The sequence below is a fragment of the Apostichopus japonicus genome, chromosome 21 (genome assembly GCF_037975245.1).
Source record: "Apostichopus japonicus isolate 1M-3 chromosome 21, ASM3797524v1, whole genome shotgun sequence".
NCBI classification, from domain to species: domain Eukaryota; kingdom Metazoa; phylum Echinodermata; class Holothuroidea; order Aspidochirotida; family Stichopodidae; genus Apostichopus; species Apostichopus japonicus.
Genome location: NC_092581.1, coordinates 18288501 through 18305790, shown reverse-complemented (window position 1 = coordinate 18305790; position 17290 = coordinate 18288501). Strand labels below are relative to the sequence as shown.

Below are 17290 nucleotides of genomic sequence, written 5' to 3'. Positions count from 1 at the left end.
TACAAGAACATATAGGACTTGCACAAGAGGGAACCATGACCTGTCAGTTCTGTCATCCTGAACGGGGTATATAATACATATTCGGGCTGTGCTTCTCTTTCATAACCATTTTGAAGCACAGAAATAATTGCAGAAAAGGGGAATACTCTGAAATTGCGAAAATTTTGGAATGAATTTCCTTCATTCTCTGTTAAGGCTTGTATTTTACCAATATATTATGTGGATACTTAACCCCATTACTCCTACCTCAGTTAATTCCTACACCTCTCAGCGTGCTGTTCGAATAACACGAACTTGTTACCGTGCAAAAAATTCCAATAAGTGTATGAGCGTAAAGTGCAATTTCATTTCAGGATGCTTTCGATCCCATATTCCGTGAACAAAAGCAGTTGGCGAAACTAGATGTACTTGTGATATCACCTTTACCTGGCAAAATTAGTCGTAGTGGGGGCACAAAGAGCCAGTTTCATTATTTTGGATCGACTTCTGGGGGTGCGACACCCCGCCGTTTTTTATATCTTCTTTCTTTTCTAAACTTTACACGGAAAATAAAGGTATATAACACCTTACGTCTGTCACTCTTACAGAGTTACGTATTCTCATGATGAGCGAACAAACAAACAAAATTATAGAAATACCTAACACAAATTCTATACATGTTATTCTGTTAGCCTGTCCTGGAATGGTCGGCAACTAGCCACAGCTTTCCGGTCGATATAATTTTCACCAGTAATTTTTGAATGCAGCACGCAATCAGTAAAAGGATTTTCACATATCATACAAGTACGCAGATTTACAATGGCATTATCCTTCACTGCGGTTTTCTTTGGAAACGGGTCGTAGTTACGAATAGATCGACCCCTGTTTATGACAGTAACACCTGTTTAGGGTAGTAGCATCGCCTGTTTAGGGTAATAGCACCTCCTGTTTAGGGTAGTAGCACCTCTTCTTTAGGGTATAGCACCAGCTGCTTATGGTAGTAGTACCTCCTGTTTAGGGTAGTAGCACTTCCTGTTTAGGGTAGTAGCACCTCTTCTTTAGGGTAGTAGCACCATCTGCTTAGGGTAGTAGCACCTACTGTTTAGGGTAGTAGCACCTATAGTGCTTAGGGTAGTAGCACCTTCCGTTAAGGGTAGTAGCGCCACTAATTTACAGCAGCATGGCCGCCTGTAGTAGTAGCATAGTAGCATCGCCTACATAGAGTAGTAGCGGCAGCTTTTACAGCAGCATCGTCTCTGATGAGTAGTAGCACCTTCTTTTTAGAGTAGTACCCCTCATGCTTAGGGTAGTAGCACCTCGAGTTTAGGGTAGTAGCACTTCCTTATTAGGGTAGCAGCACCTCCTATTTAGGGTAGCAGCGCCACATGTGGTCCCTTTGGCGTTCCATAGGTCACAGCATGATCTTCGTCTTCGTCTTCGATACGGTGACACATCCGCAAAAAGGGACAATATGATGTACGCTGTTATGTTCTGTTTTCTTTTCATAGGTGACTTAATTTACGCAGAAATTTTAGTATTCAAATGTCATACTCCAGGGGAAAAGAGTGCTATCAACATAACCGTTATCTATTCTGATTTTGAGAATAATCAGCTCACTTGATGATGACGTCGACTCCTCAGTTAATGTTAATCGTTGATAATTCAACCAATACTAATGTTAAGAAAATTGTTTCCCCATTGAAATGTGTGCTATATCTAAAGATTTTCTATGAAGGTAACATCTTACCTATTTTATATGTATTTGTTTCCCAATGAGCTCAGTATTTCATTTACCGTTATTTATCTATCTATGTAATAATTATATGGTCATGTAACGTGTAAGTTCCTACACGCGGAGTTTACACTGGGCTCATTTTATTCTCTTACATTTCTTTCGTTTACGTTTAATAATCTCTTACATGTTGGTTCTTACATTGAAATTTATTTGTATTACACCTTTTTTAATAACAATTATTTTTTAGAGAGCCTCATAAAAGATGAGCCTCTGCTAACCGAGTTACCCTTTCAAAATAAGTAAATAAATAAAGTGCTATGACTAAGGAGTAAGGTTACTTTAACTTATGAGCCAGCCTGGATATTTAAATTGGTCATGTCTTGTCAAACTGGACTGATAACACATTTTAACATTTTTTTTTTCATTTTAACGGTCCACAACTTACCTAGATTTATAATTATTCGCCTCAAGTCATTTTTTTAAGTTATTTATTGCTACAATCAGCGGGTACTTCGCATGAATTCACGGCAATCTCCTCACCTCATGTTAATTCCATCTCTTTTCAATCCTCCATGCAAGAGTGCGTATGGAAGGGATGTCTCAGCAACGACTTATACACACATCAGTGATTGAGGTAGGAACGTTTATGTTCAGCGACTAAATACGAAAGAAATATATTTACAAAGAAGGTGCATGGTGTTTCTTTGGTCTCGCAGATTCCCATGAAGTGGGATCCGATAGGCACCTGCATGAAATAAATAAAATTTAGATGCGAAACAGTGCGTTCTGAAGCATATTTAGGCTGTTTATTCTATAGGTCTAGAGTTGTGCTAATAAAAACCGTGTTTGTGTGAGGTTGAAAAGGGTGGTGTGCACAAGTGTTCTAATGTTTCCCAATTGGACAGCAAAAAAACCCCGGCTGAACACCCCTCACACACTCCCCCCCGCAACCTGTCGCCTCTTGTATAACATATAAATTAGTAAGAAATACTGCAAAACTGCCTCCAGTGTGAACATTCTGTCAGCTGACCGTTGTTGTGAATTAGACGTTGGAGTGTCCGGCTTGGCGTTCCAAAGTTGGTACATAACAGGTCGAAATGGCAGACGCAGGTCCGTATATACCTTGTGAAGATTTCCTTCAATTTCAGGTCAGGAGAACAGCAGAAAGCTGGCAAAGTTGATATTTCGATGCAATTCCTTAAACCAAATGTTACTGCTGCATAAAAGAACCCAAAATAACGATCTAAACGTGCGAAATCGCTGTTGTTATCATCACATGGGTTTCATGTAGAGTCACGCAATAGCTTATTTCATGGTAGGCTACAGTAGGCCTAGTCTAGGCATCGTTTACTGTGACTACGTGAGGTTGAGGTCAATGAACAAGTTAAAACACAATACTAGCTATCCAAGCCATAGCCGTTTTCATGTTGATCTGCTGAGATTTGTAGATTTTAATACTAGTGTTGTTGGTTAGTGCTGAACCCCCCCCCCCCCCCCATTTGATTAATTTGAGAAAGGCAGCAAAATGCTTGTTGAAAGGTTCAGTGTGTATGTACATTTTCTAACTTTCCAGCATATTTTTGTGCATTACTGATGACCTATAAATGACAGCCAGCCTTGAAATGCTGTCAGAGATGTTTTGTTGTCAGTAACTATGATCTGTAATGAGGGTTATTTGTGCAACAGAACAGTATTGTTATCTTCAACTAATATGTTTCTCCTTTATTCTTTTAGGAACATTTGAAGTCGATGCGATCAATAGATGACAAAATAATTTATGCTCTCAATACATCTGTTCCGACAAAGTCTTTCAAAGGACAGATCAATGCAACGGATACATGTAAAAGTCTCTATGAAGATGTAAGAGGCAAAAGTCATTGTTTTTTATCTTACATTTGTACTTATTGTTTATTTGAGTATGATGCATGACAGTGCATGGTTAAATTTCTCATTCTAAATTGACATTGTCAGAGAAAAACATTTTATTTTGTTAACCATTTAAGTATGCCTTCATACAGTATCCCCCTCAAATTTATCCTTTCCAAACTTAACCTTCTCCTTGTGAAGAAAAGTTGAGAGCTTCTTACAGTCAAACAAAGCTTTAGCCAGTTTAGGTGTAGGAAACAAATTAATTTTGTATTCACCTATTATCTCTGTTATAAATATAAAAAACTTGAACTCTCTTCATTACTGTTTACCATTTACGACATTTTATAGTGAATCATAAATATATAATAATATATAATCAGCTCTTAGGAATGTTGTTTGTTAAATGGTTTTAACATTCAGTTAAAAGAACGAGTCATTTCTGTGTACAACACTCTGATACCTGCATTTGTGTTGAGTTTTTAACACACTACATTGACTTCAAATTGTTCGATCTCTCCATCTTCATCAATGTGATTATCCTACATTGTTCACTTCTCAGATGTCCAAGTCATACAGTGAGAGGGATAACGCAATTAGAAAATGTATCAGTGAAGTATCTGGACATGTCAGGACATGTAAAGCTGCCAGAGATAAAGACCCAGATGATCTACAAGCTATCAAGAACTTAAGAAATACACAGGCAAAGGTATGTCACCATCTCAGAAACAAGTAATGATATCTAGAAATAGTGTCTCAAAGCTACATCTATTGCATTGAATTGGCCACAATTCATAGGTATGATTGATGCCTGTTAAGCCTTGAAATTAAGCATTAAACTTTCAGGTTTTTTTTTGCAATAATGTTGAGTAGTGCCAAGCATAAGAAGGAGAGCACAGAATACATGTATGCCTGTATAGAGTTCATACTGTATGCATATCTCTTAACTGTATTTTACTATACACTTCATCCACTATAACAAAATGGAATGCTTGTCATCTCCTTAACAGATATCACAAATAAACAAGAGAAAGTTTATAACATTAAATTTCCTGGACACCAAAATCTGCTGTGTTGTTTTTACTATTGCTTTGCAATAAATCAGTTGCTGACTATAATCAGCCAATGGTAGCAAAGATTTCTTCATGAGATTGACGGGCATCCTATTATTTACATTAATGTATATGGCTTGTTGATGTCACAAATGTACTCATCACTGTAAAATACAGGTTTAAAGACCAAAGGGTAGTTCTTGATGTATTTGTCACTATAATACCAAAGTCAAACTTTCCAAGGGTATTATTTGTTGAAACGTAAATCAATGTGAACATGTTGTCCATGGCTCTTTATATACAGTAGTCGTAGTTTCTACCACCATTAAAGGCATTGGAGACTCGCCCCAAACCGCGTGCTGTGCTCTGAAAAGGTTAACTTTCCGTTGCTTGCAAGTGAAGTTTTCTGCTTGTCGCTACAAAATGCAGACAGTAATGAAACGTGATACCTTGTTATCTTTAGCTGGACCTGAGATGTCCATTGCTGTGTCGTTTGCATACTGTGCTGTGGGTATTGACAGCAGCTGTATGTACTGATTGTACACTAGTGTCTAATTTCCGAATGTAGCAAGCTGTGTTCGTGTTTTCTGGGATCGATGGTAGTGTCTAACACTTCTGTTACACCTCATTCGAAACTAGGTCAGATTACCCGCATTAAATGTTTCTTTTTGTGCTAGTCTTCACACCCTTAAACATATATGGTGCAAAGTATGCATAGCATTGAACCTTAATTACCCAAAAACTCTTTCTCCGTGGTAATGACCCAATTTGATAAGTAAGCTTTTGCATGTCATTGCAGGGACAGATTTGCCAACATGAAGTTTAGTAATTAGTTTAAACCTAACTGTACTCACATTTCAACTTTTCTTTCAACTTAAGATTCCTTTTTTTCATCCACCACTATTATTGGGGGAAAATGGACAAAACACGCATTTGCTTAAATGTTGGAGTAGATTTGTTTTTGCCTACAAAACTGGTTTCACCTAGTATTATTTTCGTTTCTTTGTAACAGTTGAGATTAATGCAGTCAGAGTTGAACATTGAAGAAGTTGTCAAGGAAAGAAGCATAAAGGTTTGTGACTTGTAACTTTTGTAAAGACATGCTATGGAAAGATTTTTACACAAATGCTTTCGTATTTCATGGGCATGTCAAAGGCACTATAAAGGGATTGTGTATGGGTGTGTATCTGTTGCCAAGTTTGTAAACATGACATTTCAAATGGGACAGCTTAGACTGATGAAGTTGGATGCATTTATACTTTGGTTTAAGTCAAATTTATTCAAGTTCAGTGTATATCAAAATTTTTGATACTTTGATAACACAGAATATCAAGCAGGTACAAATCCAAAAATATAGTTTCATGTTTAATATTAATGTCAATTATGTTAAATATCAAATTTGCACTTTCAAGTAAAATATAATATCTACATGTCTTCAGCTCAAAACTCCTATTCTGGTTCGTCTTTATTCTCCCGGTACCCTCTGCCAGTCTATTTCATTACAAAAGATTAACAGACATTATTTCTAATTCTGCCCTTCATGAAATATTTAAACTATTCTTGTAATTTCTTTTCTTGCTTTCTCTCCAAGGTCTTCCATGAAAAATGTCGCAACCATTTTATTCCCAAGACATCTGCCGGGGCAGAATTATGACCAATGCTTTGCTCTTAAAAAAAAAGGTGAAACGATGGAGATAATATAGTGTGGTCTTCACTGATGGTCCCCGGGTGTGATCCTCTCTGGTGGATGACAGTTTCAAAGTGAAAAGTTTTATGCAAATCAGGACTGATTGAATCATTAAGATCTTCCTGGTATTAACATTTTAGGTGATTTTGCAGAAGGTATTCTTTTGGTTGTTCATGAAGATGACATGGTGCTTGGGCTCTATGGATTGAAAGGTTAACACAATGAAAGGTCTGTTGTACTCTCAGGGACAGGGCCAAAGTTTGTCAGAAGGAGAATACGTTATTGGAAAACCTGATCAACTTTCAACGTGGACAGAATTATCTGCGGTTTCAATTAGTTTTGCATTTCCCATCTCGTTTGCCCACGCTTCCCAAACGATCAGCGTGGACCCATTTTGGGACTGTCACGATGGGTCACGAGTTGGGTAAAGAAATACAAAGAACATTCATCAGTAAATTTCATTGCTGTAATGCTTTGAGTCGATTCACAAGTGTTGAAATGTGTCTCCCTCTGTTGACCAAGTTTTAATCAATATGTCAATTCAGTCGACCAGCAGTTTAATCATTAATCACCAGGGAGTAATATGGTGATGTTTGGGTTGTTGCTAGCTTAGGGAAGTCATATTATGGGTCACCAAGGAAATTTTTTATAGCAATCATTTATGCAATGAATGTGCTATCACCACATGCAGTTATTCAACACCTGTTTAATTTGGTCTGATTCTTGGCATTCCCCATTCATTGACCTATGCCAAGGTCACTGTAGACGTGGACCAAAATAAAAAAAAGATGCGAGAATTGTGAAACATTACCATACTATCTCAGCTGTGTTTGTTCCCGAAAGTTTTAAATTTCTTCTCAGTTATATTTTGGAACCTTTATGTAGTGAAGAATAGGGTGAATAACAGGCTTGCATCACCATTCTAGATGCCGTGGTGATAACTTTGCATTTAACTCCAAAATAAAAATGGTCCATTTTGGTTATGTTTTCATCCATTATGAGTATGTTATGAGATGAAATGTCAATAAACTAGATTTTTTACCAAAATATTGTTTTCAAATTTTCAGTCATTTCTCCCGATAAAGGAGCTCACTAAATACTTGCTTTACCACTCTTATCAAAGAAGTTTCATGTTTCTGGTAGTCATCACAGGAACATGTTCTTTAAGGTTGTGTTTGAGTTTATGGTGACTTTAGTGAAGAGCAACCACACAAGGTTCTTTCTTTTTTCATTACTTACAAAAGAAGTACTATGTTTTTGGAATTCATCGGTTGCATTTGAATTTTGTTTTGGCTCTATTAAAGAGCAATGGCAAAGTAGGTAATCAAAAGTCAAAACTTCTAAGTTTGGAATGGCAGGAGGTTAACCAGTAATACAATGTGAAAGGAATGAAGGTGGACAATTTTGAACCAAGTATGAGCATAAATGAATTACAAAGGAGCACTGGGCAGGACAATAATAGATGCAAAGCTCTGAGGAATGTTGCAAGCTAACAATTTTCACCTTTGCATTTTTAGCTCATACCAGCATGCTGGTGTGAGCTATTGTTACAGTGCAGCGTCTATCACTCTGTCAACAATTGGTAAAACCGCTCCCACTCGCACAGTGTTTGATGGAATTTCATGAAACTTGGACACAAGGACCATTGGGTATAGGGCCATCAGAGATGGTCCGAAATTTGGGGTTAAAGGTCACCTGTGGGCCGTAATGGGCCATTTTGTGGAAATAGGCAAAATGCTTCTCCTACAGATTCCATGGTACAATGTTGAGGGTTTGTCACAATAGTACTATGGAAGTTTTACCTTCAGGGTGTTCATGAATTTGAGATCAAAGGTCAACTAGGGGTCTTTTGTGGCCCGGGCCGTGGCCCTATATTTTCAAATTGCTCCTGTTCGTACAGTGTATGGCCAGTTATAATGAAACTTGGTCACAACGTTCCTCGGGATGAGAGTTACGAGGGGTGTTCGGAAAATTGAGGTCAAAGGTCATTTAGGGGGTCATAGGGGATCATTCTTTGTAATATTTTCAAATATCTCAATCTCCTCAAGATTTTGATGGATCATATTCAAAGTTGAACTGATGATTGTTGGATTGTGTATGAATAAGGTGATGCCTAATAATTTTTGGTCAAAAGTTAATCAATTACAATTAATCCCCATTGTTTAAAAAAATCTGAGCCTTCATCTTTTGCCAAAGCTCCTTTAATTTGTCTCCCAGTCTCTGCAGTTTGTTTACATTTGTGGTTAAGCTCTGCAGAGGCTGTTAGTGGAATTAAAGCAGGACTAGGAGTTGTTAATAACTGTTGAACTGTAAGCATGAGAGCCCTAAAGCCAATCGGCACTTGCAGATTCTTAGAAGTCTTTGAGCCTGAGGTATGTAGGCAGCCAGCCAAAATTTTGGCAAGGAGTGCTTCAGGTCTGCTCAGGTAGAGGGGAGAAAGTTTGATAGGGTAGGTCAGTGGTATTGTTTGAGGGAGTGGGTAAAATAGGATTTAAAGGGGGAAAATAGGAATTATAGCCAGTGGTGTGGCCAGGATTCTGCTAATGGAGGGGGGGGGGGGGTTATCCCTGATGGGCCCAAAATTGGTGGAATCTGAAAAATGGCCTGAAATTTGGTGGGTCATAAAGTTTTGTGGGCCCTACATTTTTAAGCGCGAAAAGGTATGAGCTTCTGCACCATTGGTGCTCTAGTTCAATTGATCCTATCTCAAAAAACATCTTGTAAGAGTTGAACACCTAAATATTCACCACCATACTTAGATTTTCCCCCCTATAACTTGTCAAAATTTGTTATTGTTTCAAAATGAAGGGTGAGGTGGGAGTGTGTGAGTTGGTACTTCCAGTAATGCCACTGTTAACTCAGGTGCAGGCAGATAACCTGCCTCACCTACCCCACCCCCACTTCCCTTCTTCTTAGCTTCAACATGTTTCATCGAAATTAACGAAACATTCAGTCAGACAGTCACATTTTTCAGTTATTTCTTTGCACTTTACTGAAATTAAATAGCTTATAGTGATTCAAATAAACCAAACATTTTATACACATCTCCCCAGAACAGTTATGGAAATGAAAACTCACAGAGATTTTTTCACTTTGCTCATGTTTGAAAAAAATTGATAGTGAATCTGTTCATTGTAATCAAACTATTAAAGTAGTCACTACAAAAAATTCAATCAAACACATTTTTACTACAAACATCTTTCCCAAACAAGGGTGCTACTATCTTTAAGGTGTCCACACCATTGTTGAGTAACTGCAGCCCAGGACTCCATTTCCCCTTCCATTAGCCCATGACTGAACTATAGTAGAGCTTGGTTGCAAATGACTAATTCCTTTTTCATTTTTTTCTTTAATCTACCTGTCCATTTGAGGGGCCAAATCTTTGTTTTCATTGAGACGTTTAGTCGACATCTATATCACAAACGAAACCTATTTTGTTAAGAAATCAGAAAAGTTGCACAATTATCTTCCTTCTATTTTCTACAGACTGACTGTAGCTTAAGTTTGATGTTATTTGTCTCCTCCAGTGTCATCCTTTATCATGATGTCGCGGAACTTTCTTTCAAAACGTCTAATTTGTTTTCAAAGTAATGTCTAAACCACTCTATATGTTCTTTCTTTTGCTGAACAGTAAGAAAAGGATTCTTGCCAAGTCCAATAAGCACTAACTCCATAAAATTAATAATCTCTGGAATATTTGGAAATCCCTCCAGGTGTTGTTCCAGAAAAACATGCTCATGAAAGGGAATTTTTTGCTCCTCCTCTAGGCCTGTGAATAGAACAAAAGATCCACATTTGAACAATTGTAGCTTAACATTGTAGCTTAACATTGGAACTTAACATTGTAGTCATAACATTGGAAAGTGTACAAACACTAATCAATGAGATAGGCTCCCAATTTAAGCAACAAACATTCATGAAGAAATCTTCTAAGGGCATGAAAAAAAATGGTTTAAAGTTACTTGAGCTTTCATAAATCGATAAGATTTTAAGTTGAGTTCAGCCACAAAAGTATTGTGTGATACCGTCTTACCTCTTTCATTATCTATCGGGTAAGTCCACAGCTTACCCTCTTCAGTCAGCTGAATCATCTCATCAAAACCGTTTCTGATAGAGTCGGACATAAATACTTTCTTCACCTTCTCTGCTTCCACTTCCCAGATGCTAGCATCTTCTTGCACTGTAACAACATCTGCCAAAATATAAGAGTATTGTAGTAAAGAACATTGATTTTGGGTAGTTTTTCTTCTAAATCTGACATATCTAAACATAACGTATGACCATAGTGGTACTATAAGCAACTAATTATGAATTTCAAACAAATTTCAATAATGAAGCAGATTTTGTACAATATATCAGTGTATAAGTAAATTTTGTGAGAGAATGAGAGATGGTAGGTTCCTTTGTTTGGAGGAGCGAGTCAGGGGAATTGATAATTTGAACCATAATGCGGGCAAGGGTAATGGTTACGGTGGGGAAGGGGATTTCAGGTTAATATAGATTGTCATTTTGTAGAAAAATGTATAAATGGATTTCTCTGCACACTAGACAGTTTTGGTTTTGAGTCTGGAAAACAGACCAAAAGAAGTACAAAAACTTGAAACATCGAAAAGTTGTTTCCTAATATTTTGCCTTTATGTAGATTATATGTTATAATATAGGAAAAGAAGAATAAAACAATCATGAAGGATTATTTGTTATATCTTCAACATATTTACAAAATCATTGTTCTAAAGGACAGAATACCAAATGTATAAAATTTAAAAGTCTAAATGAGAATGACTGAGGTATTCTTACACACGTGCAGCAGATACTGGTACGAGTTTGAAAGATTTCTTTTAAGTTATTAATTGTACTTAACAGTAAAGGTTTTCAATAAATTTGATACAACTGCTTCAACTCAACAAAACTACATAAATGAGAACATTCCACATTTCTACAATCATGAAAATCACTCTCGAATTTGAATGTCAACTGTGACAGTTCATTAATACATAAAGGGTCCAAAAATGAATGATATGAAATTAGTACGGTGTTACCTTCTGTCTCATCAGCTTTGGCAGGTTGAAATATATTCAGACGTTTCCTGTCAAACAAGGTTCTCCTGAAGAGAGAGACGAGAGAAAACAAACAGGCCAAAACTTTAGTGTTGTACAAACCAATGAAACTCAAAGACTACTAGCACAAATCCAATGCTCCACGAATAGGCATGAAATGAGCATGGCAACAGTGACCATGCATTTAGGTGCAGTAAATTAGGTTACATGCAAATATTCAGATCATGTGCATGTGTGTGTTAGGATTATGGATACCATCCACCTGAAAAACTATCTTCATTAGCTGCTTTTTGAAGATAGAAGATTTCTTCTGTAGAATACTATAACTTTTACTTGAAGGTTATTTCTACAAAATAGCACATGCAAATGTTTCTTCACTATACAGAGTATTCAAAGACTTTCACTAACTAATTTTATAATTAACATTCAAGTCTCATAAACTGCCATCCCTTCTCAATAGATTACATACAGAGAGTATAGCTGAAAGATTTGCAATTTAAAAAAATGTTTTGTAAATACTAGGATATTATGTCATGTTCACTTGTGTAGTGTAATTTTCATGTTGTTATCTGAATGATATATGAAAAGATGATATAAGAGGCGACAGAACAAATTGTTTTTGTGGTGTCGATACGAGAGAGACAAGGTTGATAGGAACAGCAGCCTTGGGTTATTGTGTGATCTGCTATGTCATGTCATACAAACTGATTAAGAAATGGAACTTTTACCGCAATGAATCAGACTTGGCAACTTACTTGGTCTGTCTTAGGTGAGGAGGAGTATCTTGATCCAATTGGCTTTCTCTTCCTTTACTTCCAGTCACATCACCAAAGGTTCTGTCAAAGGCAATGGATGATGGCTGGTCTCCTTGAGCGGAGAAAACTCCCTCTCCCTTTGAACCTTCCTTTTGTACTTTAATACCTGACAGAATAGCACTGAAGAGACAATAAATACAAGACTAATGATCTGAAAATACATGTGGCCTTTTGAAATAAATTTGCCATAAATCATATTTATTGCATATATTTAGTTCTCCAAAACAATATTTTAAATGAAACTCCCAAAGATTAACCAGCTGAATGATCAGAACTACATATAAAATATTGATCTTTATATTGAACTATTATGACAATTTTGTCAAATCAAGACAATTCATCCAATCGACATCATAGTACTGCTAGGAATGTATTTGCTTCAGGTTGTGTCCTTTAAAGCTGGTTAGGACCTGGAATGGGAGAGTGTCAGAAGGGGGGGGGGGGGGGAGGAAGGAGATTGGTGGGTGTGGTTTTTCATGGAACTGTAATAGTAGTCTACTGGAACAAGAGTAGTAGAAATCTCAATTGCACTTTATAAAAGAAAATTGCATAACTATTGTCCAATTTTTTACCAAATACACTGATAATAACATAAAATAATAATAGTTCACTCATTCATACATGCTAATGACACTAGGATAGCCAGGCTAGGACACAGGGGGCTATAAATGCCCTCATCTGTGACACCATGCATACCAAAATTTCACAAATTTACAGGACACAAGCATTGTGTCCTTCAATAACTTGTTGGTGCCAAATTCCAACTGCTATCTTACAGGCATGAGAACTTCCCTCCCTTGGCATACACATACACTCCCTTCTGATGGTATTGTTTCTGCCATTACACTTACCTTACATCCTTGACCTCTCTTCCACTTTCTCCAGCTGTTGTGGCTTCCTTAAACCGCATCAACTGTTGGAGGAGCTCGGACTCTGTTTTTTTCTCATCTGGAAATTTCTTTGCAACATCTGCAACTGCCTCCTTGATAGTATCTTCAACTTCAACATCTAACCCTCTGAAGAAGCAAGATTTGTGGCAAAAACTTATGTTTCCCATTTTAAAGCATTTCAAATCTTTGATCAAGATCCCTGCCCGTAACTGTGGCATTTAGAAACTTCTTTTCTTTCAACGGCTACTTTTTACAGCGATAGAAATATGAAAATTATAAGACAGAAAGATTTTAGCCTCTTACCTTTTAGAAACAGATTCATCTTTTCTTTCAATGGCTGTTTTCTTTGGACTTTGGATTTTCTGTAGTTTTCTTTTCTTAAATTCTGCTGCAGCTGAGAAGCCAATTTTCTTCTTTGTATCTGACGTAACTCCATCAACCTTGAGCCCTTTAATGACAGACAATAACTCTGAAACAGACTGAAAAAGAACCATAAAATAAATACAAAAGAAATTAAATATAACATTACATTGCCTACCCATTCAAAAGAATTGTCTGGATGAAAAAATTGAATATTGTGAAGAGATTTCAGAATTTGAAGGCTTATAGTTATGATGTGAATTATAGTAAAAACACATTTTGCTAGTTTTTTAAATCTTATGAAGACCTGATTCCAACCACATTGAAAACTTCAAATGAATATTGAATTTTACAAAATAGAACTTCATAGTAGGATAATACCACTTCTACTTTCAGGGATTGTGCCTAAGGAAATCCAGAAGAAAATCCCACCCAATGCCCCCCCCCCACCCAACCCTAACCCCATCTTTTAGAGAGTGAGACATTCATGTTGTCTCTGACTGACTTTAAAGCAGTTTTTAAGCATTGTTTCTCCCAACATTCTAACATTAAATTAGCCTTTGAATTTGTTAAAGCAAAGTTTTTACCGCAGGGGCCTTCTTGTCATCATCTTTGCTATCCTTTGCAAGATGAGATGACGATGTGAATGTCTTCAGGGTTACAGACCTGTAAAATAACAATTGAACATAATAAACGACAATGCTAAAAATATAACAAGAAAGGTCAGGTCATTAATTACCACACTTATGTAATGGAGGAACTTTAAAAAGAAAAAGTAAGCTCAACAAGTTTTAATTCAAGCAGTCTAAGATTTAGGGGCAACATATATGACTGCTACAGATTACAATGGAGAGGGTTTCAAATGTTTACCTGCTCAAACTCTTTTCTACACCAAATCTCAAGAAGGACACTTGCAGAACAGATGACAGTCTCACACAAGACATCTTTAATCTCTTTTTCTAGTTGCCTTTTCTCACCTGTTCCACTGGATCCTCTGAAGTCTAGATATAAACAGTAATGGAGAGAAACATTTAATCAGTAACGAGTGAAATCTTATCTGTTTACCTGGTAACATATTAATAAGTTGGAATAAAAATGCTGTACATGGACAACTTGAGCTATTTTTACAGATACACAATAGATGGATGATCAATGATATTAAAACAACAGTATGCATGTATAACATTCATTCTGTCAGCATTGAGTAGACTGGGTATTTCCTGTACTTCAATTTAATGGAACATCCTACCACTGTATCGGCCACTTTTGGCTAACTGAGTTTCAGGAAAAGATACAACCTTTAGGTTAACATAAGGCCTTAATAGATAGTACTTGGCCATTTAATGTATCAAAAAGAGATATTTCAAGCTAAACCAATAAAACTTCTGTGTTAGTCTCAGTCATACTGCATAGAAAAAATAAATTAAGGCACATTGCAACACTGATTACCTATAACCTATCATCTGGGGTAGGCCTAAGCATTAGAAATTGTTACTCTACTTCTATTGTTGGCATTAGTGATAAGAAAATATGAGGAGTTTTTTGGCAAAGACAGAAATATTTCCAAATGACATTCTGTCGTGTGTTATGTAGTTTGTGTAATGACTGACGTATTTGGTTACTCCGATTCGCGAAACTGAAACAGCTATAGTAGGCTACGTGGATCGTGATTGCTTATTTGTAATTTTGTATGGCATGGAACTGGGGCCTAGCCTAACTTTACTTTAGTTCAATAAACAAAACTACAACTTACAAGAAAGTCTAACGTTGGTCTATCTTAGTTTACTGACCCCTTGATCATATGAAATATTTTTCACATCAAATAAGATTCTTTGATAACATTTTCATTGAACTGTATTTCATGCCTTCGCTGGTCTTGGCAACATACTGTACGAACCAGGCAATTAGAGGTTCGAGCAGAAAGCGTATGAAAGTACACTGTGTTTGTATCACCGTGTTTTGTATAGAGCAAGCCATGTGTTACCTTTAGCTATTTCGTAACGTTGTAATTTGGTTACCCCAGGTATACATTTTCAGGCTAGGACCGAAAGAAATGAAGTAGTCCTTTGATCTCAAACAAACTGTACCGGCACTGAAACAGAACAGAGAAGAACATATTGAGAATTTTATGGTATGATCAATCTTTATAATATAAACTTATAGAAATAGAGAGTAATTTCCAAACTTTCTTTTCTTGACGATTTGCACCAGCCAGACGCTTACGTTGCTAGTCTACCCATTTTGATAACACGTATCTTGCTCTGCTACGTTAGGATAACAAATTTGCGTTGACAAGGGCGCACATTTCTAAGCCTAGTGTTATTTGGCAACTGCAGGGGTGTGTCAGGCCATAATATCTACAATAGTCACTAATAGTACTACCAGTCCGTAGTCGGGGTGCCATGATTCTTATCTGTATTACAGGATACTGCTATGATTAAAGGAGGGTAGAATATGAAAAGTAAAATATTAAAAAATAAATACAGTGCGAAACCTTTCAAGTCTCATACTCATAGTCTAACATTGGAACATTTTGCTAGCACAAAATTAATACAGGGCCCAAGCGTCTAAGTAGGTCTAGGCCAAGTTAATACTAGTACTAGGCTAGTACCACTAGTACTCTTTTTAGTAGTATTAGAATGGTAGTAGAGTAGTATGGGTAACAGGATAGATATCAATATCCACCTTAGCCTAACTAAGTTTAAAGGCCGTGGCTATTCTTACGACTAGTCGTAACAATTAGTTATAAACTATTCTTACGACATCGGCGAATTCATGCGAATTCAAAGTAAATAAAGCAACTGCGCATGTAGTAGGGGTAACCCTGACCCTAACTCTAACCCCTAAATCCAATCCTAACCCTAACCTTGACCCTAACCGGAAATTATTGTTACTCCTGTCGTAAAAATAGTACTCCTAGTCGTAAAAATAGCCACATTATAGCAACTGCGCATGCGCAAAAGGGAATTATTGTTACGACTAGTCGTAAGAATAGCCACTTTGAAGTTTAAACCTATGTTAGGCATGAGGTTAGACAGATCATTAGTTGAAAATCTGATTTTTTACTGTTAGATTTTAAACATAAGCTTGAAATATTTTGTTTTCATAGGATACCTTAAATCAAAGTTGGGCAAAGTGCAGTCCTCAAGAAAATGGCTGTCGCTCGCAACTTTTCAAAACTCCATTTCTGCACCTTGCAAATCTTATACCTAGTCTAGTAAAGGAAAACTGAAACATATAATTATACATTATTGTTAAGTGAGTTGGTGTATTTTGTGTTGCAGCACATGACTTGGGTACAAAGTTTTATTTGGCTTGTCAGATCAATTTTGTGTCCACCCTTGCTATAAAAGGACTAGTAATATCAAATATTCATGTTAGGCATGGTTAGTATACATAACGAAACATGGTCTACTTAAATCCTTTACACACATGTTGTAACTTAATTACCTAAGCTCTTACCACATACCCCCCCCCCCTTCCACCACACCCCTCCCAAAAAGTAACTGGTAAAATATTGGATTACATATATACCAGACGTATACTCTATCATTTATCCAACATTTTTGTGTATTGTTATCAGAATAATTGCCAACCAAAGTGAACTCAAGAACTGTTGTTTTTCCATGGAGATCAAAGAGGTCATTTGAGGGTCATAGGCTTGACAGTCTAAAAACCTTGTAAGCATGATAATTTCAAAGGGTAAAGGATGGTTTAGCACATTTGTTGTGCAAGTCCACTACAGTTCGTGCAAGAAACTATCATTCTGAAAGATGTTAGATATCATTTGAGGTCACAAAGAGTGTGAGAACCCTGTAAATACAAGAACTTGATATCCACTCCTAAGAC

At 36.7% G+C, this 17290-nt stretch overlaps 3 protein-coding genes across 7 annotated transcripts in view; 2 read left to right on the top strand and 1 right to left on the bottom strand.

The window, feature by feature from the left end:
* Window positions 1–2683: 2683 nt before the first annotated feature.
* LOC139963131 (protein MIX23-like) lies at window positions 2684–7819 on the top strand. 3 transcript variants are annotated; one of them, XM_071963676.1, is made up of 5 exons: window positions 2684–2824; window positions 3449–3574; window positions 4143–4289; window positions 5645–5704; window positions 6224–7819. In XM_071963676.1, the coding sequence occupies exons 2-5, from the start codon at window positions 3464–3466 to the stop codon at window positions 6284–6286; spliced, it is 381 nt and encodes a 126-aa protein (XP_071819777.1). In that variant the 5' UTR covers window positions 2684–2824; window positions 3449–3463; the 3' UTR covers window positions 6287–7819. The 3 variants fall into 3 exon arrangements, with proteins under 3 accessions (XP_071819777.1, XP_071819774.1, XP_071819776.1); XM_071963673.1 differs by having other exon boundaries at window positions 2710–2862; XM_071963675.1 differs by lacking the exon at window positions 2684–2824 and adding an exon at window positions 2917–3029.
* A 1461-nt stretch (window positions 7820–9280) lies between these two features.
* Window positions 9281–15361, bottom strand: LOC139963129 (small ribosomal subunit protein mS31-like). Of its 2 annotated transcripts, none has more exons than XM_071963671.1 (9): window positions 15232–15361; window positions 14312–14442; window positions 14029–14107; window positions 13385–13560; window positions 13043–13207; window positions 12132–12311; window positions 11359–11423; window positions 10353–10511; window positions 9281–10088 (listed from the first exon to the last, which is right to left on the bottom strand). In XM_071963671.1, exons 2-9 carry the CDS (start codon window positions 14383–14385, stop codon window positions 9859–9861), a joined length of 1128 nt encoding a protein of 375 aa, XP_071819772.1. In that variant the 5' UTR covers window positions 14386–14442; window positions 15232–15361; the 3' UTR covers window positions 9281–9858. The 2 variants fall into 2 exon arrangements, with proteins under 2 accessions (XP_071819772.1, XP_071819771.1); XM_071963670.1 differs by having other exon boundaries at window positions 15195–15348.
* Window positions 15362–15443: 82 nt separating this feature from the next.
* LOC139963128 (intersectin-1-like) overlaps window positions 15444–17290 on the top strand; it is a 61439-nt gene continuing 59592 nt past the window's right edge. For both annotated transcript variants that reach the window (XM_071963669.1, XM_071963668.1), the window contains exon 1: window positions 15444–15572. The gene's annotated coding sequence lies outside the window, so the exon portion shown is untranslated. The remainder of the gene's footprint in view (window positions 15573–17290) is intronic.

Excerpts from the sequence above, each read along its gene's own strand:
- LOC139963131 (XM_071963673.1), top strand. The coding sequence starts at position 2,812 with ATGGCAGACGCAGGTCCGTATATACCTTGTGAAGATTTCCTTCAATTT. Across the intron at positions 3,575-4,142 it reads GTAAAAGTCTCTATGAAGAT|ATGTCCAAGTCATACAGTGA; the intron begins GTAAGAGGCAAA and ends TTCACTTCTCAG. Across the intron at positions 4,290-5,644 it reads TAAGAAATACACAGGCAAAG|TTGAGATTAATGCAGTCAGA; the intron begins GTATGTCACCAT and ends TCTTTGTAACAG.
- LOC139963129 (XM_071963671.1), bottom strand. The coding sequence starts at position 14,385 with ATGTCTTGTGTGAGACTGTCATCTGTTCTGCAAGTGTCCTTCTTGAGA. Across the intron at positions 10,512-11,358 it reads CAAAGCTGATGAGACAGAAG|ATGTTGTTACAGTGCAAGAA; the intron begins GTAACACCGTAC and ends ATATTTTGGCAG. Across the intron at positions 10,089-10,352 it reads CCCGATAGATAATGAAAGAG|GCCTAGAGGAGGAGCAAAAA; the intron begins GTAAGACGGTAT and ends TTCTATTCACAG.